The sequence below is a fragment of the Bradysia coprophila genome (genome assembly GCF_014529535.1).
Source record: "Bradysia coprophila strain Holo2 chromosome X unlocalized genomic scaffold, BU_Bcop_v1 contig_766, whole genome shotgun sequence".
NCBI classification, from domain to species: Eukaryota; Metazoa; Arthropoda; class Insecta; order Diptera; family Sciaridae; genus Bradysia; species Bradysia coprophila.
In genome coordinates this window covers 14,542-42,282 of record NW_023503369.1, presented here as the reverse complement: position 1 = coordinate 42,282, position 27,741 = coordinate 14,542, and the positions used below count along the sequence as shown (strand labels likewise).

At 37.8% G+C, this 27,741-nt stretch overlaps 2 protein-coding genes and 1 long non-coding RNA gene across 4 annotated transcripts; all 3 read left to right on the top strand.

Annotated features, from left to right (window-relative positions):
• Window positions 1-1,748: 1,748 nt before the first annotated feature.
• LOC119070309 (mitochondrial coenzyme A transporter SLC25A42) lies at window positions 1,749-15,564 on the top strand. Of its 2 annotated transcripts, none has more exons than XM_037174576.1 (9): window positions 1,749-2,009; window positions 10,202-10,685; window positions 10,746-10,860; window positions 10,927-11,086; window positions 11,165-11,228; window positions 11,281-11,362; window positions 11,421-11,566; window positions 11,637-11,823; window positions 14,933-15,564. In XM_037174576.1, the coding sequence occupies exons 2-9, from the start codon at window positions 10,490-10,492 to the stop codon at window positions 15,069-15,071; spliced, it is 1,089 nt and encodes a 362-aa protein (XP_037030471.1). In that variant the 5' UTR covers window positions 1,749-2,009; window positions 10,202-10,489; the 3' UTR covers window positions 15,072-15,564. The 2 variants fall into 2 exon arrangements, with proteins under 2 accessions (XP_037030471.1, XP_037030472.1); XM_037174577.1 differs by having other exon boundaries at window positions 1,752-1,891.
• Window positions 15,565-22,756: 7,192 nt separating this feature from the next.
• On the top strand, window positions 22,757-24,532 carry LOC119070311. Its single transcript, XR_005086501.1, has 3 exons — window positions 22,757-22,863; window positions 23,952-24,095; window positions 24,448-24,532. It is a non-coding gene; the product is annotated as an uncharacterized LOC119070311 (long non-coding RNA).
• A 267-nt stretch (window positions 24,533-24,799) lies between these two features.
• Window positions 24,800-26,922, top strand: LOC119070307. The gene is made up of 4 exons (XM_037174574.1): window positions 24,800-25,100; window positions 25,172-25,413; window positions 25,475-25,634; window positions 26,822-26,922. The coding sequence occupies exons 1-4, from the start codon at window positions 24,800-24,802 to the stop codon at window positions 26,920-26,922; spliced, it is 804 nt and encodes a 267-aa protein (XP_037030469.1).
• The last annotated feature ends 819 nt before the right edge of the window (window positions 26,923-27,741 follow it).

The window sequence follows — 27,741 nt, the reverse complement described above, 5'->3', positions numbered from 1 at the left end:
TCCCAAATATTTTGTAAAAGAGTTCAGCTACTGTTATGGAATATTATGTGCACTTACTGGCCAAGGTTACCTCGACTCAGCAACACCGGTTACAGTGTCTGCACTGGCTTCGTGGGCGACGTGGGTACACTTAAAAAGTTCATTCATTTATGTTGAAAAAGTGGTTTCGGATGGATCGCCGACCGGGACAATGCCTAGTGTACTGATAGTACTCGACCTCCTCTACAACCTCATGCCAAAAGCTAAACATAATAATTTGTCTCTCAGGAAAAAAAAGTCAAAAACGAAAATGTCGAACTTTCGATGTTAGAAAACCTCGACAGACACACCTTTTGGACCATCGGTTTCTTTGGCAGTTTTGTAGAGTTTTTAACGCTCTACATCCTGCTAGAACATTGTTTTCAGAAATACTCTCAACTTTCCGAGTTATGACCATTTGAAAGTTAAAGTCGTCCGGGGGGACTTCTTCCCGGGCACCTTCGGATCCATCAACCATATGCCTGGAATTAGTTTTCAATGATCTACGTTTTCCGCACACAGGGTATCGCGGCCCTTAAAATTCTAAAAATTCGATATGCCCTAGTGCCTAGCAAGTCTGAACGTTCCGAATCAATTTTCTACGTCGTTTCAAGAACGAATGTTACATTTCCGATGAGTAACGAGTATGAATGTCGTTCAGAAATTATAAGGACACAAAAACATGAGTATAACAGATTTCTTATCATTAAACCGATACAAATATTGAAACGTGAAACCGATAGGATAAAGTGCCGCTGCTACGATGTTATAAGCTTTTTAACCTTGAATAACCAGAACAAAGTACTCACCTCAAAAAGTGGCTGCCCCTTCTTCTCTTCTTCTGAAACGAACCTCTTATCATTTTGTAGAGCGCCCCATGCAAAATGAGATCCAACTATTAAAGGGACCATCACCAGTAAAACTTGATTATTTTTAAAGAAACCCATTTCGTTTCAAGTTATTGCTAATTTGTTGGTAAAAATATTTCTGTTGTGATCGGACAGCTGTTTTCGAAAAATCGGTTTTGTACTAGATTTGAAATAAAGAACCGAATGTGATTACTAATCAGACTAAACTTAACCAAAGCTTTTAGAAAATTGTTATACCAAAAGCTTATACTCAAAAATACTGTTAAGTTATGTATACTGCAAGGACTACCCTGGCTCATATCAACTAAATATCCGTAATCCGACAATACTTTGCTTTCAATTCATCAAAAGTTTAAATGGTTTTAAGAGTTTTTGTTACCAATATAAGGAATATTACATATGCAGACAGGATGAGCGAACGGTAGTATTTTTTTTGGATGCTTTGAAAGTATCGCCAATACAGATGCGCAGCTGACACCCAAAGTTTTCAAATTCAGTATAGGTTTCTTCCATTGTACGGTAAAAAAGAATTTTGACAGGCCGAAAACAACCGACCGTCATCCACAGAAGCAAACATAAACGCAACTTAAACAAATTTGTTCGTTAAAACTTCAAAGTGAGGTTGTGTTGGCTTCTATGTGGATGACGAATGACATTTTGAACGGCCTTGGAAGAAACCAATATACACTGCAATGCTTTAATTACTGTTTACACAACTGAATTTATGATAAATTGAACAAAAAAAAAAACTTTGTGAATAGCATACATTACACGGGTGAAGAGGTACCAGAACACATATTTTATTCCGAAAATTTTCGAAATTAATTTACTGCCATCGGCGCTTATATCATTCAAAACTTCACGCAGTTCGTATTATAAATATTTTGCTGAAATTAGTACGTTCCTTGAAAGAAAACAAAAACAACAAATTTATTAAAGGAAAATAATTACAAAAAAATTAAATCTAGTGAACGAACTAAACCTTGTTTGTGTGTAAATTTAGGGTAAATGAATAATTCAACCAACAATAAACACTGAAAAGTGTTATGTCATTTTTCACGAATTATTTTTACCGATTCTTACCTAAATTAATGTGAAGCAAAAACAAGTCTGAGGAAAAAGGTACGTTGTTCCGAATTGACGAAATGTTGGTAATTTATTTGTCTTAGGGATATGATATGAATGTGTCTTCATGTTATCTATTTTTGTATCCTCCAATGTTGTGCCAATTTTCCAGTGTTTTATGATGATGATTTGATGATTAAAATATTATTTATATTTACGAACAAATGAGCGTATACGAACTTACAACACTCTGTAACAATTTTATTTTTTTATAGAACTGATAAAGACGTAATAATAAAGGGTGTAGCAAATTAAATATTGGCGAGACAATTTTGTGCATTTATATTTATTTTCATATACTCGACTATTAAGTGCATCATAAGGTCATAATATTGGTCATAGAAGTTCTTAAAATATGAATATAAAATGTCATTTCTTACCAATTCTTTTTATACGAACTACGAAACCTTTGTTGATATCTAAATCTCTTAGCACATAATAACATCATGCCAAATATTCGTCTTGGCAACGGCAAATAGTGCAAACGAGACGTGTACAAGTAATTCTTTTTTTATTTCTTTTCATAAACAAATATTTACATCTTATCAGAACAGATCATAATTTTTGTATCTCCCTGCAGCGTTGTAAACGACTTTTTTTTTAACGAATCCACATTTTTACCACGCTATTTTTAGTTGTGTAGTAGTATTTCGGTAAGATATCTCAATTTGCTGACTTAGTATTATATACTTACAAATAATGTAACACACATGTTCTTTATCGATTGTCTTGGATTTAGTCAGTTAAAAGATATAAAGAAGTTGGTGCTAATCGCAAAATTATTCTTTGTATTTGGACGATTTGGACGTGACCTTATTTACTTTAGTAATGTGATTAATTTCGCTGATATATTCAGTCTTAATCAGCTAGCCTCTGCTCTTTTATTATGGTTTAGGTGATGTGCATTTTTATATTATGCAAAATTCTTTTTGTTTGCACTGTGAAAACGAAAATTTGGCATTACATGATGAGTGACATATTGTATATTTGTGCGGATACGCAAAACAAAAATGTTATTTTTACGATATTCAATTAACCATTTCGGATTTATCGATAAAGACAGTTTGGCTATCGGCAAGGCCATGATTACATTTTTGTGTATCTAGGTGGTTTAAGCATTGTCTCTATCTATGTGTGCCTGTTCAAAACAGCAGAGTGCTAAATTTTGTTTTTCCAATTAGCAGAAAATGGAAAGAAATATATTACGTAAACTTTTGATCAATCAATTACAACTTGTTAGTTTTGCCGAGCTCAAATAAAGAACCTATACCACTAAAATATACGTATATGATACGTGCTAACGTTACCTTATCGGTCTGTAAACGACTCGTTTACCATTATTTCAATATATTTTTTGGTTTTTTAACGAAACTTCTATTTATTCAGCTGTGCAACTTTCATGAAGGTTTGAGTTTTAAGAAATCGAAGTTCAAAGCTCTTTTATGGTTTATTAGAGTTAAATATGGAAGGCTTTAGGCATCTCAGTCACCGAAAAAGGCATAGGAATCACAGACGCGTGTTAGCAAGTTCCATTACTAGAAAGAAATTAATTGTTGTTCATACAAATTTAATCCGCAGCTCAGCATCTGTTTCTGTATTTACACGGGGTACATTTTCTATAATACTTTGAATGTAGAAATTCCGAAAACGAATACACAGCCGATAATAATTACGAAAAGTATCAAACCTTGACTAGCTGAACCAAATAACTTAGTTAGAGAATGTAGTGTACAGTATCTCGATTATATTGAAGATAATATTTCGGCTCTGGTTTAATCAATTTATCAGTTGTCGTTGTCTTATTCGATGTCTTATTTGATATCTATGGTCTCTGTCCATTAGGGCGTATCGAATTTTGCAAATTTTAAGGACCGCGATAGCCTGTGTGCGGAAAACGTAGATCATCGAAAACTGTGTCCGGGCGTGTGGTTGATGAATCCGATGGAGCCATGGAAGAAGTCCCACCGGGCGGCTTTCAGTTTCCGATGGTCATAATTCGGAAAGTTGAGAGTATTTTTGAAAACAATGTTCTAGCGGGATGTAGAGCTTTGAAAACTCTACAAATCTACCGAAGAAACCGATGGTCCAAAAGGTGCCATTGCCAAGATTGATTAACATCGAAAATGTGACCTTTTGGTTTTTGACTTATATTTCCGACTCACCAGTAGCGGTTGCTGTGTCTGCACTTGCTTCGTGGGCGACGTGGCCACTATTAAAAATTCCATTCACAAATGTTATAAAAGTGATTTCAAGAGTATATCCGATCGGGACATGCCTAGTGTACTGGTAGTGCTCGACCTCCTCTACCACCTCATACCACAGGCTAAACAAAATCATTTGTCTCTCAGGAAATATAAGTCAAAAACCAAAAGGTCACATTTTCGATGTTAGGCAATCTTGGCAGTGACACCTTTTGGACCATCGGTTTCTTCGGTAGTTTTGTAGAGTTTTCAAAGCTCTACATTCCGCTAGAAAATTGTTTTCAAACATACTCTCAACTTTCCAAATTAGAACATTCGGAAACTTAAAGTCGCCCGGGGGGACTTCTTCCATGGCTCCATTGGATCCATCAACCACATGCCCGGACACAGTTTTCGATGATATACGTTTTCCGCACACAGGCTATCGCGGTCCTTAAAATTTGCAAAATTCGATACGCCCTACTGTCCATTTCGGTTGTTGGGCCGATGCTTTGAAATTGATTTAACACAACCTTGCGAGAGACATTGTTTTTACATTGACCTTATACTGGAAACAATTTTAACCTCAAGTAATGGTTAAAGCAAAACGAGAAGTGTAAGGTTCACAATCCACCCAAAAACCACTTCAATGTTATCGCGCTGTCAAAACGATAGATTACGAAAACTGTTGTTTATTCGGCGTACTAATGCAAATTGATTATATCCAACAAAAACATAAGCACATTACCCTCAAATTCCACGCAGACTGTTTTGATTAACAAGAGACAAATAAAAAAAGAAATTAATTTAAAATAAAAATAATGGAGATAAGTTCATGGACGTTTTTCCCTCATCATATTTGTAACAAATGAAAAAAAAAAATTGTTTTCATTGTGACGACGACGACGACATGCTGCAACATTAAATTTTTTGTAATAAATATTGAAGAAACTCTTGATCTAATCAGTAAATATTTTTGCTCACATATATACACTACAATATACCTGCTGTGGGACTAGTGGAGCTGGGGTTCACTTAACGCAGCTATCTTTACGATATGCTATAAATTTGATTTCATAAATCTCTTTATAACACTTGTGGTATTAATTTTCGTATGTAAACACATTTCTGTGCAAATAGAGTGCTGTAGTTACTAACCTCAATTGATTTGCAACATTCCACAGAATCCCAAATAAAGCTTGAATGAACAATTGTGTAAACCGTGACCTTAACGAATGGAATAAATAAAAGTGCTACTAAGTCTTGACCACATAGGATAATGATTCGGTCGAAAATAAAACCGGATTATGAGCCGTAGATCAGAACCCTACCTTTAACGAAATTTTTCGAAAACTTGTCCATTAAATTTCAGTATTTTTGCATGTCTGCGCGCGGTAAAGTGCACTTTGCATCACTTTTTGTGACGCTAGCATGTAATAGTAATCGCCTTCGGCTCTGGATACAAACTTCCCCCTTGTGAGTAAGCAAATTTTCCCGCAGGTACGTAACACATTATTCTATAATTTTCACGAATTGTGTGATTTCTACGATTCGCAAACATCGTGATGATTATGAAATTTCTCCATCAAAAAAAAAATTCAAAAAATCGTGAAAATTAACGAAAACATTCTCACGAACAATTTCTGACCGTAGCAACTGAATTAATAGTGCATTACTTAACAATGGGGAAAATGATGGAAATGATACTTCTTGTTGGATGAGGCGACATAACTACACGGTCAATATCGTCAGGAACGATATTATCGTTTTTTAGACGTAGTATCGTCTAAAAAACGATAGTATCGTTTTTTGGACGATATTATCGTTTTTTAGACGATAGTATCGTTTTTTAGACGATAGTATCGTCCAAAAAACGATAGTATCGTTTTTTAGACGATACTATCGTCTAAAAAACGATATTATCGTCCAAAAAAATTTCATCCAGGACGATAATATCGTCTAAAATTATAAATTTTAAAATATTTTCAGGACGATATTATCGTTTTCTTGACGATATTATCGTTTAAAAAAACGATAATATCGTTTTTAAACGATAATATCGTTTTTTTGGACGATACTATCGTTTTTTTGATGATACTATCGTTTTTTTGATGATAATATCGTCCTGGATGAAAATATCCGCTGGACGTGTAACCATCTCACTGTGGAGCTAAAGACTTCAGACCAATCAGTCTCACATCTTTCGTCCAAAAAACGTTGGAGAGGCTGATCGATTTTTATATCAGGGATGAAGTGCTGAAGCGATACCCGCTGCACATCAACCAGCATGCCTACCAGGTAGGTAAGTCAACGGACTCTGCGTTGCACAAACTGGTAGCAAAAGTGGAACAGTCGCTCGTAATTGGCGAAGTGGCCCTGGGATGTTTCATGGACATCGAAGGGGCCTTCGACAACACGGGCTTTGACATTATCCGCCGAGCGCTGGAGGAAAGGGGAGTCGGACGTATGGTTGTGAGATGGGTCAGTAACATGCTCAGAGACAGGTCGGTGGAGGCCAATGTGTGTGGTCAGAAGACCAATCTCTGGGTAGCAAAAGGATGTCCGCAAGGCGGTATCCTTTCACCGATCCTATGGTGTATGGTAGTGGACTCTCTCATCAAAGAACTGGTCGATGAGGGAATCTACGCCCAAGGCTACTCGGATGATCTAACGATCCTAGTCAGAGGAAGCTTTGAGAGTACGCTAGGCGATCGGGTCAGAGTCGCACTGAAGATAGTGGAGCGCTGGTGTAGCGCGAAAGGGCTTAGAGTTAACCCAGGAAAAACGGACCTAGTGTTGTTCAGCAGAAGGCACAAAGGATCCGACCTCGTGGGTAATACGAGGCTCTTTAATGTTGACTTAGCGCTCTCTTCTCAGGTAAAGTACCTTGGGGTCATACTTGACAGCAAACTCAACTGGATAGCGCATGTAAAGAACAAGGCGCAGAAGGCTCTAGCGGCTTTTTGGATCTGCAGGAACTCCTTTGGGAGGAACTGGGGTCTAAGGTCGCAGGCTATTCTGTGGCTATATGAGGCTGTCATTAGACCCATGGTGAGTCACGGTTCCGTGGTATGGTGGCCTAGACTCGACATCGAAAGAGCTAGGAAGGAACTGGGTGATATTCAGAGGCTAGTATGCATCTGTGTTACTGGAGCCATGAAAACCACGGCGACTGCGGCCATGGAAGTGCTACTAAATTTGCCACCTCTGGACCTGGTAATTAAGGCCAGAGCGTCTGCCACAGCAGACAGGCTAGCGCAAAATGGCTGGTGGACGCCGAATTTCCTGCAGGGGCATGGAAAAATCAGGAACGTGATTGCGAATCCTGTGTTTAGCATGCCTAGGGACAGGCTGACGCCGGTAGTTGACTTTACCAGGAACTTTGATGTTAGGTTCCCAGGCAGACAGGACTGGCTAAACGGCTGGCCCACAGATCTGCATAGGGAAGGTAAAGTCATATTTACCGACGGATCTAAAACCTCGGTAGGGACCGGAGCCGGCGTTTTCAGACCAGAAAGCGAAGAAGGCAGCTGGTTCCACCTGGGTAAGTTTGCCAGCGTCCCCCAGGCGGAAGTCTTCGCAGTGCTCAAAGGAGTTCAAGAAGCTCTGCCTTTGGGAACGCAAGGAGAGGACATAACGGTCTGTATCGATAACGAGGGGATGATAAAAGCAATATCGTCACCCGTAACGATCTCCAAGCTAATCAAAGAATGTAAAGACTACCTAAACTCGGTGGGTCAAAATAACCGGATTTGCTTGGTTTGGGTCCCCGCACACTCTGGCGTGGATGGAAACGAGAAGGCGGATGAGCTTGCCAAAGCAGGCTCTGCTGCTCTCGTAGACGGGCTTGAACCGTACCTACCTATACCCGATTCGATATGCGCAAAAGCGAGATCGAAATGGGTGGAGGGTAAACACTTGGAGCGCTGGAATGCGTACGAGGGAGGCGCTCACACGAAGCGATTCTTCCCGAGGCCGAACGCTAGATGGGCTAAAGATTTGCTCAGCATGGACCGGAAATGCATAAGGAGAGTGGTTGGTGCAATTACTGGACACTGCGGGCTGAATCGGCACCTCAATAAGCTAAGGCTCTCGGCGACTCCTTGGTGCTCCTGCGGATTAGAAGAAGAAACGGGCATACACGTCATCTGTGAATGTCCTAAATTTCTTCAACTAAGACGCAGGCTCCTTGGAGATTACGTCGTACAACCCTCCGAAGTTGTCGCCCTGGGACCTGCCACTTTGGACAGATTCCTGGCGGCGACCGGAAGGTTGTCTTGATTTAAATGATGACCGGGAAGGAAACAAAGGATCACAAGATCTGTGTTTCAAGATCACCTAGGTGATCGTCCCACCCTGATAAATCTAAATTATCGTTATTTTCTTTTTCTGAACAAATTTATCGTTATTTTGGACGATATTATCGTCCTGTGCGATCATTTTTGGGACGATAATATCGTTTTTAATTAATTTATTTTTTTAAATTTGAGATGATAATATCGTCCAGGACGATAATATCGTTTTTAATTTATTTAAAATAAAAATTCTAGACGATAATATCGTCCTGGGCGATATTATCGTTCTGGATGGTTGTTGAAGACGAAACACAAAATCTTGTAGATAAACACCTTTTTATAGACGGCAAATATATATTAAAAATTGGTTCATTTGGTTCCGTAAATTTGAATTTTATATAGAAAAATTACACAGACTAATTATGAGACGATGCGAGAAAAAAAAAATTAACTCCTAAGTTCCGACACCGTTCCGGCGCCCGGCTCGCATTGCGGCCCTCCGCTTCGCTCCGGGGCAATGGGCCGGATCGCTCGGCGTGTTAAAACGCTTTTTATGTACAATCTAAGTTGGTATTCATTTCGTAAAAAGATGAATTATTTAGGGACGAACTAAACGCCTTTTTTAAACACTGATGTGTAGGTGATTTCCTCTGACAATTGTTTTTTGATATTTTGGAAGAGAATTCGGTTCTTGCTGCACCTCTGAGTAAAATTAAGTCCTGGACAATATTACCACCCAAAACTAAACGATAATATCGTCCTGGGCGATATTATCGTTTTTTTAAACGATAGTATCGTGCTGGACGATATTATCATTTAAGAAAACGATAATATCGCCCAGGACGATATTATCGTTTTAGACGATATTATCGTACAGAAAACGAAAATATCCATTAGATTTTCTAGAACGGTAATATCGTCCAGAAAACGATAATATCGTTTTTGAACGATAATATCGTTTTTGAACGATAATATCGACAAGAAAACGATGCTATCGTCCAGACAATATTTTAGAATTTTTCAAGTTAGACGATATTATCGTCCTGGATGAAAATTTTTTGGGCGATAATATCGTTTTTTTGGACTAGAGTATCGTCTAAAAAACGATAATATCGATTTTGAGACGATACTATCGTCCAAAAAACGATATTATCGTTTTTTTGGACGATACTATCGTCTAAAAACGATATTATCGTTCCTGACGATATTGACGGTGTGGAAATGTCCCGCCACCTTATTGTTGCCCCCATTGCCCCATTGCCAAGTAAGGTATTTTATCCAAAAACTTGAGGTTAAGTTTTGGCTCCATGTAGTAAAGTAAACTTTACCTCACATTTTTGAATAAAATTTCTTGTTTTCGCAATTGCTCAACCTAACTACAAGAAATTTGGAAACATTTTCATTAATAGAGGTCCCCTCCATCGAGAATTAAACTTTCTTAATTCGCCTCCGGCTAATGCTGGACATTCCACTTTCACTGTATAATGATGTGGAACATTATGTCGAATTTTAAATTAGTTCGAGTGTTATAGGTTATAAAGTTATGGTGGGAGCGTATTACTATGGAAAAGCTTTTCTTTCTCGATACGAAGCCTGATCTTCTTCATCTAGACAGTTTACTACTTTATCCTCGATATAGTTGACCACTCTCATTCCTCAATTTTTGAATAAATCTTTGAGATGGAAGTGCTAATTTTTGGTTTCTTCTTTCCAGGTATCGGGAATGATCACCAAGAAATCGTTTTCATGTCGACCAAACCAAAAAGTTAAAACTCGACAAAGTCGATGAAATGTGATGTGATAATTTGTTATCGATTTATTTTAAAAGTTTTTTTTTTAATTTGTTGATTTAGTTATACATTTTATTAGAAAATTTTCTTTGCTTTATTCACACAATTTTTCCTTGTGTTACAAACAAAACATCAAAAATATTTATCCAACACTCCAGCCTATTAGTTAAAAAAAAAAGTTTCGGTTGTTTATCGGGCTCGATTCATTTAAAATGAACCACTTAGTCAACGATTCTAAATCATCGGTAGCATCGATAAAAACTAGTAGTTCTAGCATTATAGGTGTGAATGGAGACGGAAATGTTGGTGTCCATAACAAAAATGTTACGGACACGATGAGCGACAGCGCCACGATTTCAAGAAGTACCTCAGATAAATATAACACAAATCACCATAAGACTGATCCTAGTAAGATTCTCGTTTGCCTATATTTTGCATTTCTTCCGACTTAAACTCAATTGATTTCAGACATAAACAACAGTTTAGCGGTTATTGTAAGTTTAGTGTCTGGAGCTGCAGCGGGCGCACTAGCAAAGAGTTCGATAGCGCCATTAGATCGTGCCAAAATTAATTTCCAAATAAAGTAAATTCAAGTTGCATTCGTGTCGAATCATTTTCATTAACAATTTTATTTTGGAACCAATTTTAGAAAGGATATTCCGTACTCTTTCAAAGCGGCGGCTGTATTCCTGAAGAACACATACACCAACGAAGGTTTTTTAGCATTATGGCGTGGGAATTCGGCAACAATGGCACGAATTATCCCTTATGCTGCCATACAATTCACCGCCCACGAACAGTGGAAAAAGGTACGATTTGCATTTTGTAACTGGGTTTAATGGCCATGCAATATCAATAATCAAGTTTCAAACCCTCGCACTTGTCAGGTTCTGCGTGTAGATCAAGGTGAAAGTACAAGTGGCCGAAGATTCCTGGCAGGATCATTGGCTGGTATACAAGATTTACAAGAGAAACAAGTCGGAAGTTTATTGAATCTTTGCAGGTATAACATCGCAATCACTGACTTACCCACTGGACCTAGCACGAGCACGAATGGCTGTAACAGACAAATACACAGGCTACAAGTAATTTCCGTTGAGGAACTTTGACAAAGGAACGCAAACTAAAATCCTACATTTCCAGAACGCTAAGACAAGTTTTCATTCGGATATGGATTGACGAGGGTCCGCAAACACTATTGCGAGGCTATTGGGCGACGCTGCTTGGTGTAATACCGTACGCCGGTGCCTCATTCTTCACATACGAAACGTTGAAGAAAAAATATTTCGGTAATTTAGTTCTGTCCGCCAGTTCGGACCTGTGCAACACGTTTTGCTATACATTCTGTTTTCACCACAGATGTGTACGGTGACAATAAGCCAAACGCTTTCTATAAGCTAGGGTTTGGGGCGTGTGCTGGTGTTATTGGTCAATCCAGCAGCTACCCTCTGGACATTGTGCGACGACGAATGCAGACTGTGGGTGTTATTAAAGGCACCGAGAATCAATACAAAACGATATTCTCCACTTTGAAAAGCATATATAGGTACGAGTGAAGAACACGATCGTTCTGCTGTGAAATGAGCAAAGTGTTGGTTTTATGATTCTATGTGGTCTTTGGCGGAAAGACGAAAGAATGAAACGTTGCCACTGTGCCCAGTAGAATAGGATTCAACGTTAAATTTCGCTGTACTCTAAGTTAGCTTTAGCTATGGACTTTCCGTTCAGTGTGCGATGCTTTTAAACTTCCTGATTTATTGAAGGAAAAACGAGCCATCAGAACAGTCGGAGCGTTTGCTGCGACTGAGCCCCGTACAAACCCGTATATCTATTGCGTACGTGACCCTAGTGCGTCTGTCACCCTACTTTGACCGTAAGCCTATTGCGCCGGTTAATGTAGTTAAAGTAAAATTATTATGGAATGTGTACATCTTAGAAATTGCGCATAGCGCAATTACGAAGCCCCGTACGACGTTCCTTTCAAATGAAACAAAAATTTCAAATCGCCCTAAAATTTTATTTTTTTGAAGGGCCTAGTATCGGCCTCAGTCCGAGGACCCAAATTTAAAATTTTTTTCAACTACATTCTATTCGGCCTTTGATTACCTCCCAAATGAAACAAAAATTACGAAAAACGGATGAAATTTGCTCGAGTTATATGTAAAATACACATAGGGCCCTAGTAGCGGCCTTAGTCCAAGGACCCAAATTTAATTTTTTTTCAACAACATTCTATTCGGCCTTTGATTACCTTCCAAATGAAACAAAAATTACGAAAAACGGATGAAATTTACTCGAGTTATATGTAAAATACACATAGGGCCCTAGTAGTGGCCTTAGTCCGAGGACCCAAATTTAATTTTTTTTTCAACAACATTCTATTCGGCCTTTGATTACCTTCCAAATGAAACAAAAATTACGAAAAACGGATGAAATTTACTCGAGTTATATGTGAAATACACACAGGGCCCTAGTAGCGGCCTTAGGCCAAGGACCCAAATTTAATTTTTTTTTCAACAACATTCTATTCGGCATTCGATTACCTTCCAAATGAAACAAAAATTACGAAAAACGGATGAAATTTACTCGAGGATTATGTAAAATACACATAGGGCCCTAGTAGCGGCCTTAGTCCAAGGACCCAAATTTAATTTTTTTTCAACAACATTCTATTCGGCATTTGATTACCTTCCAAATGAAACAAAAATTACGAAAAACGGATGAAATTTACTCGAGTTATATGTAAAATACACATAGGGCCCTAGTAGTGGCCTTAGTCCAAGGACCCAAATTTAATTTTTTTTCAACAACATTCTATTCGGCCTTTGATTACCTTCCAAATGAAACAAAAATTACGAAAAACGGATGAAATTTGCTCGAGTTATATGTAAAATACACATAGGGCCCTAGTAGCGGCCTTAGTCCAAGGACCCAAATTTAATTTTTTTTCAACAACATTCTATTCGGCCTTTGATTACCTTCCAAATGAAACAAAAATTACGAAAAACGGATGAAATTTACTCGAGTTATATGTGAAATACACATAGGGCCCTAGTAGCGGCCTTAGGCCAAGGACCCAAATTTAATTTTTTTTTCAACAACATTCTATTCGGCCTTTGATTACCTTCCAAATGAAACAAAAATTACGAAAAACGGATGAAATTTACTCGAGTTATATGTGAAATACACACAGGGCCCTAGTAGCGGCCTTAGGCCAAGGACCCAAATTTAATTTTTTTTTCAACAACATTCTATTCGGCATTCGATTACCTTCCAAATGAAACAAAAATTACGAAAAACGGATGAAATTTACTCGAGGATTATGTAAAATACACATAGGGCCCTAGTAGCGGCCTTAGTCCAAGGACCCAAATTTAATTTTTTTTCAACAACATTCTATTCGGCATTTGATTACCTTCCAAATGAAACAAAAATTACGAAAAACGGATGAAATTTACTCGAGTTATATGTAAAATACACATAGGGCCCTAGTAGTGGCCTTAGTCCAAGGACCCAAATTTAATTTTTTTTCAACAACATTCTATTCGGCATTCGATTACCTTCCAAATCAAACAAAAATTACGAAAAACGGATGAAATTTACTCGAGTTATATGTGAAATACACATAGGGCCCTAGTAGCGGCCTTAGGCCAAGGACCCAAATTTAATTTTTTTTCAACAACATTCTATTCGGCATTCGATTAAATTCCAAATGAAACAAAAATTACGAAAAACGGATGAAATTTGCTCGAGTTATATGTAAAATACACATAGGGCCCTAGTAGCGGCCTTAGGCCAAGGACCCAAATTTAATTTTTTTTCAACAACATTCTATTCGGCCTTTGATTACCTCCCAAATGAAACAAAAATTACGAAAAACGGATGAAATTTGCTCGAGTTATATGTAAAATACACATAGGGCCCTAGTAGCGGCCTTAGTCCAAGGACCCAAATTTAATTTTTTTTCAACAACATTCTATTCGGCCTTTGATTACCTTCCAAATGAAACAAAAATTACGAAAAACGAATGAAATTTACTCGAGTTCTATGTAAAATACACATAGGACCCTAGTAGCATTTCACTTCTAAGGCCCTAACTCACGGTCCACTCACCCGATTTTAAAAAACTTTTTTTTCCTGGATTGGTGTTGACAATACCTATCATTTGCCGTGTCATTTACATTTTACATCGTTTATTTTGCCATAAATATCACCAAAAGACCTTAAATCACTTAGGTGGCCCTAACTCACGAAGGGCCGACCCGAATATGCCCATCTTCGAACTTAGCCTCACTATTTCGACTATCTTTCAGGGAAAAAAAATTTGAAATCGGATTTGATTTACTCAAGATATCGACGTGACAGACGGACAGACAAAATTTTTATTGCGGATTCGTCATCTATGAACATAGGCAAACACTTTGCCCTTACCGTCTGCTTCGAATTCCATCAATTACACACGGCATCGTAATCCTATAAGCCCCTTTGTACTTCGTACGGGGCTAAAAAGTTTTAAGCTAACATAGTGCGATGACGGCAAATCTTACGTTGAATTTTAGACTGGTCGATCTTTCGACTGCAAGATAATTGTAAAACCATCACAGATCGTTGACATTGTGGATGTTAATTTCGGTTTACTTTTTTTTAACACACAGGGACGAAGGAATTAAGGGCGGATTTTTCAAAGGTTTAAGTATGAACTGGATTAAGGGCCCCATAGCAGTTGGTATTAGTTTTTCCACCTATGACTTCATCAAGGAGTTTTTACAAGTGAAAGCAGGAGTCATCAAATAAGTCGACTCATCGATTTGTGTAGTTAAATTATAACAAAAAAAGAAGAAAAAAAAACTGGGAAATGCGTAGATATTTTTTGGATGGTTCGTCGTGTTGTTGTTTATTATTTTCGAATGAATTTATACATAGTTATCGTTCCCGGTTTGTTCACCCCAGTATCACATACTCTGCCATATGTATTTTTTATAGAAATCCTTTTACATAGAAATAATTACAACAACAAAAAAAAACTCAAAAAAAAACACAATTTTACTTAGCATAAAATGAAAAAATTCTTATTTTATTCTGATTTCATTTTTTTACTATTTTTGCTGTAGTTCCTTTTAGGGTATATGCATACAGTGTGTGTGGGTGGGTATTTCCATTCTTTTACAATAAAAACAGCAGCGGGGCTTTATAGACAAAACAATTGTTAAGTAAGTCAGGAGTTAAGACTATGAAAAACTATTCAATTAACTAATGTTCGATCGATGTGAATGGCAATAAAAAGAAATAAATTTGCAAAAAAAAAAATATTTTGGATTTCATTTGCGAACAGATTTTTCGACTCTGGAGAAAATAGATCATCCGACGGATAGGATGTAAACGGTAAATGGTACGATGCTCTTGAAGGGAAAGTATTTAATCTTGTAATTCGAAAAAGGGAATTCATCGCAGGAAATTGATCGCAGAAAACCAATAATCGCAGGAAAAAGAAGATTCGATCACAGAATACATTTTCCTTGTACAGACCAGTTGTTTAGCATCAGGCAGATCATGGAGAAATGCAGATAGTTTAATTTTGCTCAACACCATAGTTTGTTGATTTTGAAACGGCATATGACAGGGTTTTTCGGAGGAAACTATGGAATGCGATGGTGGAACTTGGTTACCCCAAAAAACTTATTCATTTGGCTAGAATGACTCTGTCACATGTGAGAGCCAAGGTCAGAATTCGGAACAATCTATCTGATACCTTTGAAGCCTTGGAAGGACTTAGACAAGGCGATGGACTCGCAGCTTCATTCTTCATTATTGTCTTGAGAAGGTGATAAGAAAGAACGACGTGGAAACCAGCGGTACAATCTTCAGAAAATTGAGTCAGTTGTCAGGATATGAATAATAGTTTTATTAGTCTCCCTCACAATAAACTTGAACGCATTCCGAACGGAATCTGGCCGGAATTCCATATGACGATCGATGTCGTGTTCGGTTCGCCCGAGTACTAATACAATGAAGCTTTTGACAGCAGGAAAATTAGTTTGTTTTTGTTTACAAAAAATAAATAAACAAAGTTAGATGAAATGTTATACGCGGTGTGATTGAACTAAAAAGATTTCATAATTAAAAACCCTAGAACAGAATTTTAAATGGAAGAAGTAATTTATTGTGTTTTATTGGTGATAAAATATGCAATTCATTCGATGGAAAAACATATCAAAAAGTCGTTGATGTCACGGAAGCATCTCTAAAAGTGGAGCTGCAAGAAGGACATTATGAAGGATGGACGAAAAAGATCATGGTTATTTTAGGGATATTGAACTGACAGTAAGTTAATGAATCTTTGATCTAAACTAAATAATATTTTAACTGGCCCTACTGGTTGGAATTTCCATTCTTCAACGGTGTTGATATTTTTGTCGTCTCGTAGTACGTTTTTTTAGAGCTTTTAATGCGTCCGGAGACCAAAAACTAAAACTTTGAAGTACTGTTATGTTCATTTAGGTAGATAGGAAAATCCTTTTAGTATAAACAGTAATTTATTGAGTTTTTCGTTTTCATGAGTCGATGAAAAATAACAATTTAACCAAATTTACTTAATGTGGTGTAAAACGGCAGCTAACACAATCTTGTCTTTGTAAGGCATATGCACAAATTTACACTCAATTCGATCTAAGCGAAACACTTCCTTGTTCGAACTAAGCTTATCACAAATAAAAATACCAACTTCTCTGGAATCCATTGGCAAATCAAAAAATGGCTCCACTTGCTCAAACCTCTGTCCAATAACAACCTTCTCACCTTCCACTAGTGTAAATTGTTCCACTCGTAGTTTAATATCTGGCCAAATTTGGCAATATGCGTCTGCGGGTGCTGCCCCAAGCACAAATTCGTCGAACTTATAACCTTTATATGATGGGCAATTGGGAAATAACGGTTGTGGTCTTTCTGTCTCATTCAAAAACCCAGTGTCTGCGATTCGGTTGTTCAAGTTGAATACTTCTTCGATACGATTTGAGATCTGTTGTAAGATCTTAGACGGCTTTCGTACGAACGATTGTATTTGCTGATTGTAGTTTTCATTTCTGTACGCGGAGAAAATGTTGACATCTCCGTATCGTTTCACATATTCGCAAATGTGTAACAGATTATGAACGTTGGAGGATGTCCTATCCTCTCCATAAATAGCCGGAAAATTTTCGACATACCGTTCCAACAATGTATCCGCAACGTCCGCATTGGCTTGTGCACCGGTCGTACTGATCAGTCTGCATGCGCAGACTAGATGGAGGAAGTGTTCATACACTTCTTCTGGGACAACATCTTTCAACACAATGATGCCAATATACAAGCAAAATAACCGGCCTTCAGTGCCTTTCCATTTGTGAACATACTTGAGTGATCGTGGTCTCCTAGCGAATTCTGATCGAGGTACACACGCGTACAGACTTAAAATTCTCCGGTCCATTTCGTTGTAATCGTCTTGTGAAACAGCAAAGTTGCAATCGCCGGTTGTTATCTGCTTCATGAATTTTCGAACTACGCCCAAATGAATTAAATGGAGGTCCTCAGGTGGGACTTGTGACACCATTCCGAATCCGCAGGATTCCAATAAAGTTGGCTTATTTAAGAACTCTGGTTGATGATGTTCGGGATTGGTTCTCATTGAATAACTTTCGTCAGTACGAGGTGCACCTCGGCGTGTAGGGTATGTCAGTCGGTTGTTTACTTTTTTAGCCACGACATCACAATAATGGCAACCATTTTTCGACGTATGACCTCGCGTTCCAGTCATATATGCCCGCTGTGGAGCATCTCCGCAAAACAATAACACCGTAAATGGCTTTCGGATTCTCGACGTTGAGACCAAAACACCTTCTTTCATCAATCGAACCGCTTCGGTGGCAAACTCCTTGAAGTATAAATCAACGCATGGCTTCGTTTCTCCAAGATACATCATTATTGTGAATAGGGGAATTTGTCTCAAATTAACAATTTCTCCATTTATCGGCATCAGTTCCACTGATGAGTCCTTGAATCTTGGCACTCCATCAGAACAAACTTTTAATACAATTTCGTTGACATTGCGTAAGGCTGGATTATCGATTTTCGACAACATGTTTTCAATTCCGAAGTAGGTATACTCGCCAGGACCCATATTCAGAGAGCGTACTGAGCGAACTGGGGTTTGCAAGAGCGTAGTGGTGCGTTTCGGGACTGGAATGTTGACCTTTCTCAGGATAATTAAAAGCTCGTCCATATAATCGCGTGGTGTCTTAGATCGAATGCACCAATCGCTTAATTCCAAGATGAATTCTTCGTATTCATCATGTAAATCAGAACCGGGATCAGCATGTCGTTGATTTTCATTTCTGAAGCTCTCACCAATCACACTACTTTCATCACACGAACTATCAACCTCCCATTCCATGTCCATGCTCAGATCGGTGCTACTAGAATCCAAATCGTTGATCTGAAATGACGAAGAAATTGTTCTATCGATGTATCACCACTTTCGAGAAAATATTGATTCTGAGGATGTTTTGCGAGTGTTTCAGTCGTATTACTCATTTTTAGACCCGTACGAAGTACAAGGGTCATATGCGTTTACTATCACGTTAATAAGCGGTCGAATTGGAGTCCCTGAGTAAACCTTTAGAGGGATTCTTTTGAAAATCCACCTATCAAAATCGGACCCATTTCGTCTGGGATACATTTATGGTTTGAAAGGTCTTTGACAGGAGACCTCAAAACAGGCCTCAGACAGTCTTGGAAGGTGGAAGGTGCTGGTGGAAGGTCTCAGAAGGTCGAAAAAAGATGTTTTTTAGACTCATTTTATGGCCGCTAAATATGAGCGATGTAGGTGGGAATGGACTCGTAGGACAGCTTAGGTCAAATACTTTCAGGTCATGCCTCGTTTGAGAACATTCATTGATATACGTTAGAAAAAATGTACAACAAAAAGTTTCAAAATCCATGTGAACTTTAGGCAGGTCTGAGCTGGTTCTAATGACGGTTAATGTGAACCTAACATGCTAGTTGTAACTTACATTATCTAAACTTTCCATTGATACCTCATATGCAGTGCTGGTAAGGAATTTGGAAAAAATCCTCCGCCATATAGGGACTGACTGATGCACGATGAGTTCGTACCACTGAAATTTCGACATGAGAAACGGCGAGTTCCTGAAGAAATGATGAGTAGTTAACCACGGCATAGTGAACGGACGTGTTTATACGTCGCTCTCTGAAAGTGTTTCTTTTGTGCTTCTTTGTGTACATAGATTTGTGATTTTGTCTAGTTTTGTGCTGCTTTTTGATGTTTTCGATGTTTCTTGGCTAATTTTGTGTGGTCAAATAGTGAAATAATTTAAAATTTATTGACAAAATCAAAATCGTTTGCTCGTGAACCACTTTTTCTTTGATCAATACAATTCTTGTACAATTCTATTGTTCTCTTTTGTTTACGGACATGTGCTTATGAACAGCGATGATTTTGTTTGGATTTACAATGAAATTTCTGGTACAATTGTTGTACAATCGTTCGAAAGAACTCTTCGCCGTATGGCTCTATGTCGGGACTCTTAATGAACCTGATTCTAATGATCCACGGATCTCTTGCCTGATGGCTCATGATATTATTGAATGTGTAAACTATCTAATTGTTATTTACAGCTGTAGCGGTACTTGGACTTCTTTTGAGCAAAACTAAGTTAAAATTCATATTGAACAGTGAATTTGGTTTGTAAGGAAAATTTCCATTGGAAATGCAGAATGATATTTTTATCGGTACAAACGGTACAGGCTTTGTACAAGACTTTTTGTTCTTTTTCATATTCAGACATGTGCTTCAGTGATTGTAATGCTCGATGATATCGTTGCCTTAAAAATTTCACTGCTGTTTCTGTCACTTTCATCATTAAATAGATGAAGTAATGTGTTGACAAAAACATACTCAGGCAGAGCCTGAGGAAATAGATCTTTGCAATCGGAGGACATTCCGAGCTACACCGTTAGTTTGGGATAGTCCCATACAACAGCGAATGTCTAACCCAACCCCAAAGCCAGTACAATGGGCCCAAACAGAGGCCCCCGTGCGTGCTCTACGCTAGTAGAGCGGCTTACTTTAATAAAAAAAAAAAAAAAAAAAAAAAAAAAAGTCTGGAACTCACCGATTTTTCAAGAAGTCGTCGTTTCTTCACATTTTGTATAAAGAATTTGCCTTGTTATGTAAATGTTAAAGTAGTTTTTTTGTACATTAGGAAATTGAATTGTACAAAAACAAATGAGCCGTAGAGAAACGGCGAGAAGAACCGCCAACGTCCAGAAATTCGCAGTTTCTCATTTCGTCAAAACTTCAATGCAATTTTCATGAAACATCCTAACTAGGAATACACTCAAACATTTAAAAATGGAAAACCTGTCACCTTTTCTTGATCTTCTCCCGATCTTAAGTTGTAGGTAGCCATTTTCGTGTTTTTTAGAAGTACAGAACCGTACACGTTTGGTATAGAAACTTTAATGGTCTACAAAATGATTCAACTTTTTCTTTATCAATTTTTATGATATTTTGAAATGATCTGTCCATCTATCAAAAACACCAGGGGTATATAGCCGTTGCTTGTCGTTTTTCTAAGTAGAAATGAGAGAAAGAGAGAGCCTCATTGCGTATACGGTTAGAAGCCTAAGCAAGCGTTGAATCGATTTAAACAAGAAATGTCGTTGAAAATTATAGTTACATAAAAATATTCGTCGCGTATCTATAGCGTTTTCATTCGAAAAAAGACTTGTGATAAACTACGCTTTTCAAATTAAAAACTCAAGTTTTGACTATCGAAATGAATATTATATCTGGTATGATTACATGTGTATAATTGTAAAGACTACTTAACGGTGCAGAGAATTTAGTTTTCTTTATAATCCAGTACAATTTCTGTAAAAATATGGTGTATTCGGATTTTGATTGCAAGATTTTGAATTACGATAACATCGCCGTTTTGTCTACAAAGATTATGTTGCACAAATCTCTGTTGTTGTTTTTCAGTTGAGCATCTACCACCCCTGACTTTGGTCTCTAACAGCCAATCGACAAACAATCGAAACCAAAGATTGCACCCAGAACAACAAGGTAAGAATCACATTCAACCTAACATTTACGTAACGAAATCAAATTTTATCCTTCGAGCAATATTGAGAAACATGCGTCCAATAAAAAATATTGCGATGTGATTTGACGAACTTAGGGAGTATTAGCCATCTTGAAGGAACTTGATCATAAATTTTTACAGCTCGAAACACACCACCACCGTTGACAATAGTCTCAAAAGGAAGAGCGGTTAATGACATTGGATTTGGAACGAAAACTGTACCTTTGACGATTGTATCGAAAGGGAGAACGGTCACTGGCAATGGAACTGAAAGACAGACACTACGCGAAGGTATGTCAAACGTAGCTATAACCGTTTTAAACATTACGATCAATTCGAGGAGCTATCGCATTACTTCAAATATTTCTATTTGAGAGTGCTGTCTTGCATTAGATTTCAGGTGGCTCACGTCAAATAGTGAGCAACATACATTTACAATTTTTAGACCCGTACGAAGTACAGGGGTCTTATGCCTTTACACATACGTTTGAAACACGTCGCATTCGACTCCCTGAGTAAGGGGAAACCTATTGTGGTTGCCCGGAGATAGCAAATCAGCGAAAAAAAATGTCCGTCCGTCCGTCTGTCCGTTCACTAACTTGAGTAAAACGCATCCGACTTATAAAATTTCTTTTTTTCCCGTTTGGTTATGTCAAAAGAGAGGCTAAGTTCGAAGATGGGCGATTTTGGGTCGACTCCCTCCCGAGCTGGGGCCCTATAAGTGCTGAGTTTTTTTTTCGAAAATGTCTCCGGGCGCATTCAAACGCTACGTTAAATGAAAGGTATTTTCAATACCGAGCGACAAAAAAAAAGTTTTTTGAAATCGGATGACTGACTCGTGAGTTATACCCCTTGGTGTAAACCTTGTACAGGGCGTCAATCATTAGCTTGTAGGTCGACCAAATTTGAACGGATTTGGCTTTATTTGATAGTTACTGACCGTACCAATCAGGGTGTATTCGGATTTTGATTGCAAGATTTTGAATTACGATAACATCGCCGTTTTGTCTACAAAGATTATGTTGCACAAATCTCTGTTGTTGTTTTTCAGTTGAGCATCTACCACCCCTGACTTTGGTCTCTAACAGCCAATCGACAAACAATCGAAACCAAAGATTGCACCCAGAACAACAAGGTAAGAATCACATTCAACCTAACATTTACGTAACGAAATCAAATTTTATCCTTCGAGCAATATTGAGAAACATGCGTCCAATAAAAAATATTGCGATGTGATTTGACGAACTTAGGGAGTATTAGCCATCTTGAAGGAACTTGATCATAAATTTTTACAGCTCGAAACACACCACCACCGTTGACAATAGTCTCAAAAGGAAGAGCGGTTAATGACATTGGATTTGGAACGAAAACTGTACCTTTGACGATTGTATCGAAAGGGAGAACGGTCACTGGCAATGGAACTGAAAGACAGACACTACGCGAAGGTATGTCAAACGTAGCTATAACCGTTTTAAACATTACGATCAATTCGAGGAGCTATCGCATTACTTCAAATATTTCTATTTGAGAGTGCTGTCTTGCATTAGATTTCAGGTGGCTCACGTCAAATAGTGAGCAACATACATTTACAATTTTTAGACCCGTACGAAGTACAGGGGTCTTATGCCTTTACACATACGTTTGAAACACGTCGCATTCGACTCCCTGAGTAAGGGGAAACCTATTGTGGTTGCCCGGAGATAGCAAATCAGCGAAAAAAAATGTCCGTCCGTCCGTCTGTCCGTTCACTAACTTGAGTAAAACGCATCCGACTTATAAAATTTCTTTTTTTCCCGTTTGGTTATGTCAAAAGAGAGGCTAAGTTCGAAGATGGGCGATTTTGGGTCGACTCCCTCCCGAGCTGGGGCCCTATAAGTGCTGAGTTTTTTTTTCGAAAATGTCTCCGGGCGCATTCAAACGCTACGTTAAATGAAAGGTATTTTCAATACCGAGCGACAAAAAAAAAGTTTTTTGAAATCGGATGACTGACTCGTGAGTTATACCCCTTGGTGTAAACCTTGTACAGGGCGTCAATCATTAGCTTGTAGGTCGACCAAATTTGAACGGATTTGGCTTTATTTGATAGTTACTGACCGTACCAATCAGGGAAAAAAGAGGTTTATGAAATTCGGTTCACCGGAGCGTGAACTAGGTCCCTGGAAGTGAGCTCATGTCCGGCTACTCGGCCGTACAGATCACGTGGTCAATGTCACTATTTATAGTTAAATATGGGTAAATATAACGTTATGTAGCTGTTTAGGAATAGGAATTTATGAAATTTATGAACTTCGTACGGGGCTGTTGATATTGCCTCCGGCAATTTCTTTATGCATGATAACAAGGCAAAGAGTGGGTAATGTAAGTGATTTTAGGGCTCATGGCTTTTCATCAGAGAAGGTAATAAAGTTAGAGGTGAAGCGTTTCAGATTAAAGGTTTTTATACGCACTATTTGAATGGCCCTTACTTGTCTCAGTTAATGTCTCAAAAGTTGTTTTGAAAAGAGTCTATTTTTCATGTCGTAAATTTTTACAGCTCGAAACACAGCACCACCGTTGACAATAGTCTCAAAAGGAAGAGCTCTCACCAACACTGGAGTTGAAGCTAGAACCCTTCCGTTGACGATTGATTCCCGACTAAAAGCAGTCAACGAAATTGGGACACAACCATTACATGAAGGTATGTCAAAGGTCATTGTCGCCAATATTAGCAATTCATCACTAAAAACAAATAGTCGATTGATAAAATATCGACTAGAATCGATTATCGATGTTTTCAAAAGTCCAATTTCAATCGAATGTTTTATCGATAATTAATAGCAATCGACTGATAGTCGGTAAATATCGACTTACAATTGATAGGTATCGACTGTTAAATCGATAAATATTGACTGTCAACTTGATTGATTAACGTTCGTTAACGTTCGATTGATATTGTATCGATTATTTAGAAACTTTATCATCAATTGATGATATTTTTCAGTGAACATGCATACCTTGATGCTTCCCTTTCGACCAATTTCCATTTTTAGATAAATATCCACCAGTTCGAAAGGTCAATGCAATAATTACCAATTTCAACAAAGCCAAAGTTAAAAATGCTAAAACGTCGGTTACAAAAGGTTACTGTTAACATGCTAATTTCTTATACCAGTCGAAAGATCTCTTTTTTACCTTCTTAATTCTAGGAGAGATAATTGGACCGGCAGTGACTTCTAATTCTAAGGGTCCATTGCTTTTGGTAAGTTTGTAATTGTTCAGTTTCTTGGCTGGAATCTTAATTTTTTTTTAAATTATAGAAGAAATATGATCCGGTTTCTACACCGGAACCTTTTTTTGGACGCTTTAAGTCGAGGATTCCATTAAAAACACCCATCCGGACATATGAAGGTGGTTACAAGAGATTCATACTTTGTGTTTCCTATAAAAGTGCATTGTAAACGTCTCTTCTTATTTTTATCCAATCTAGACTCGTCACGTCGAGGAGAACATTTGGAAATTAAAAATGCAACCATCACAAACGAAATCAAAGTGCACGCATCATTAGTAGATGCTGATCTGGTCAGAGACGATATTGTTACTCCCGGTGTGGAAAGTCAATATTTTCCTTCACATGCGTCCAATATTAATCATGACAATGCTGCAATGGTAGACGATCCGTTCACTATCATCATGGAAACAGCAGGTACAGCTTTTGAGCCAGTCTCCGAAACGTTCATGAAACAAAATCTATCTTTTATATACTTTTTCATACAGACAAGGCTGTACAAACTGATTGCTTCTGTCAGTGTTACATGGGTGGCAGCAATGATCGGGATATGAAACAATTATTGGAAGAAATGGGTAACATTTCCGCCGAAATGAAAGATCTTAAATTGAACATAACTGGCAAAACGGTGGTAAAGAAGATGCGAGAACTGTTTCCAATAAAATCTGAGACTGACCTGGTCAAGATCGATCATAACATCGATAACACAGAGAACTTTGAGCTTCGTTTGGTAAATGAAATTGAATATTTTCCTCAAATTTTCCATTTATTAATTTTTTGTCCTCAATTAGAGACTGTATTTGAAATATTTGAAGCCAAAAAGTAGCTCAATAATCTCTACTGCTTTCAAAGAATTGATCGATGATGGATTTTTGAAAGGAAAGAACTGGGATGGCTCCAATAAAATGCAGCCTCTGAACAAATTCAAGTTCTTCGAAACGATCTTATTTGGTGAGTAATTTTGAAACGTATTTAACGCGTCATTTCCTTTGCCACTTGCCATTAGTAAGGCTCGGAATCAGGTTTAGATCAGGTCATGAAAACCGGAATCTGAGGGATTCAAGTCAGGTTCATGTAATTTATAAACCTGATCTGAACTCAACGTGAACCGTTTTGTCGTTGACTTGACCTGACCTTACCTTACATTATTTTGACCCGACCGAACCTGACCTGATCTGATGACCTGGTTTGTTAATTTAACTAATGTTAGTCAATCATGTAACTTAGTGTTTATATACCTTTTGTTAGGTTACCGTTAGATCAGGTCAGGTTTTTCAAGTCAAGTTGAAAACAGGCTCAGGTCAAGTCAGGTCGAGTCAGGTTGACAGGTGTTTCAGGCTGACCCGACCTGTTCCAAACCTTAGCCATTACCATTTGCAGAGTTTTCCATTTTTAGACTCGTACGAAGTACGAGGGTCTTATGCGTTTGTAACACGTCGAATTGAAGTCCCTGAGTAAGGGGAAACCGCCGGCACTCTAACTCGAGTAAAACGCAACCAATTTCAAAAACTCTTTTTTTTCCCGTTTTGTACTGGCAATAGGAAGGTTAAGTTCGAAAGCTGGTGATTTTGGGAATGAAAGTTTTTGCTTGTAGGGCGGCCAAATTTATACGGACTTCGACTACTTTCGCTTTATTAGATAGGTATGGACCCAATCAGGGAAAAAAAGTTTATGAAATTTGGGGTTCTCCGGAGCGTGAGCTAGGTCCCTTGGATCAAAATGTTTCCACTATCTGAACTTTTGTGACAAAACGATTTCAGAGGGGTGTATGAAAGTTCATGAAATGAACAATTTTGTATGTGGAAGGAACTAGACCGATTTTACTGAATGCTGTTCTGAGCTCACAATAGGTCTCCGAGTCAATGTGCGTTCTTAGTTTTTGGGTACATTTCGGAAAAACTTCTTTTTTGTTGAGGAGGGGTGTGATGCTCACAGCATTTCAGCAGAGCAGAGAATGAAGTGAGAGAGGTGAATAGTTTCATTTTCATATTAAGGGCTTTTGATACGGATAGGCGTTTCGTATGGGTCGGCGTTAGCTTATATTTTATCATTATTTTAAATTGGAGAAATTTTGTGTGATAATAACATCTAACTTTGTCAGTTTCATAAAAAGTAATTTTATTTATGGAATTTTTCAGATGCCTGGAAGAACAGTACATTCACCAAAAACGTCTACATTTCGGCGATGAAGGAGGAAATTAAAAGATCTCATGATCGGGAACGTAAGCGTGCTAAATAGACTGTGAGGTACCGCCTTTGTGACATAATCAGCGATCCGATATTCCAATCAATGTTTAAAACTCTAATCTTTCATAATTGAAATCTTCACTTCAATTTGAATAAAAATTTCATCATTTCAAGTGCCGTTGTGTTCTTCTCGTAAGTTTCAGATAAGAATAAGCATAAGAGGACACACTTTTTACGTAAAATTTGAAATCTTTCGATCTCTGTATAACTTGTGTTTCCGATTCCGTGTACGTCAGCCGTAAAATCCGAATTGATATGAAATCGAAGATATTAGTCACAAGTTAGAAAATTAGAAAATATTTAGTGGAAGTCATTTCTTCTCAAATTGAATTTCATTAAAATAGAGTTTCAAAAATGAGTAAGTATTTTGAAAGAAAATTTGTCAAAATCTTGTTCAGCGCAAAAACTTTGATGAAACCTTAACTTCATAAGATTCAAATGAGTAATAGTTATTTACATGACAAGGCGAAACCGAGGTCAACAATCCGAAACCGTGAATTTTCATTTTTATCCCGAGTTTTGTAATGGATTTTACATGCTGTGATTTCCCAAAGCAATTCTCTTGTTTTCCCTAGTTATGTAATAAGCCACTTTGGTCCTAGGGAAATCAAAAGCATTTAAAAATTATTCTTTTGTAACTTGAAGATACTCGTAGACATAAATTTCTTATTAACAAATTCTAAAATTTTTGAGCTATCATCGATACTCCAATGTTAATAAATCGCAACATGCTCATGTTACTATAACATCGTTACTGTTTTATCGAGGGTTTCTGCTGGAGATATGATATTGTATAATTTGTGTCCGTTAA

What these genes read in the sequence shown, in the direction of transcription:
- LOC119070309 (XM_037174576.1), top strand. Translation starts at nt 10,490, where the DNA reads ATGAACCACTTAGTCAACGATTCTAAATCATCGGTAGCATCGATAAAA. An exon ending in CCCACGAACAGTGGAAAAAG is followed by an intron (nt 11,087 to 11,164) that starts GTACGATTTGCA and finishes CGCACTTGTCAG; the next exon opens with GTTCTGCGTGTAGATCAAGG. An exon ending in GTTGAAGAAAAAATATTTCG is followed by an intron (nt 11,567 to 11,636) that starts GTAATTTAGTTC and finishes TTTTCACCACAG; the next exon opens with ATGTGTACGGTGACAATAAG.
- LOC119070307 (XM_037174574.1), top strand. Translation starts at nt 24,800, where the DNA reads ATGAAGGTGGTTACAAGAGATTCATACTTTGTGTTTCCTATAAAAGTG. An exon ending in TATCATCATGGAAACAGCAG is followed by an intron (nt 25,101 to 25,171) that starts GTACAGCTTTTG and finishes TTTTTCATACAG; the next exon opens with ACAAGGCTGTACAAACTGAT. An exon ending in CTTCGAAACGATCTTATTTG is followed by an intron (nt 25,635 to 26,821) that starts GTGAGTAATTTT and finishes GGAATTTTTCAG; the next exon opens with ATGCCTGGAAGAACAGTACA.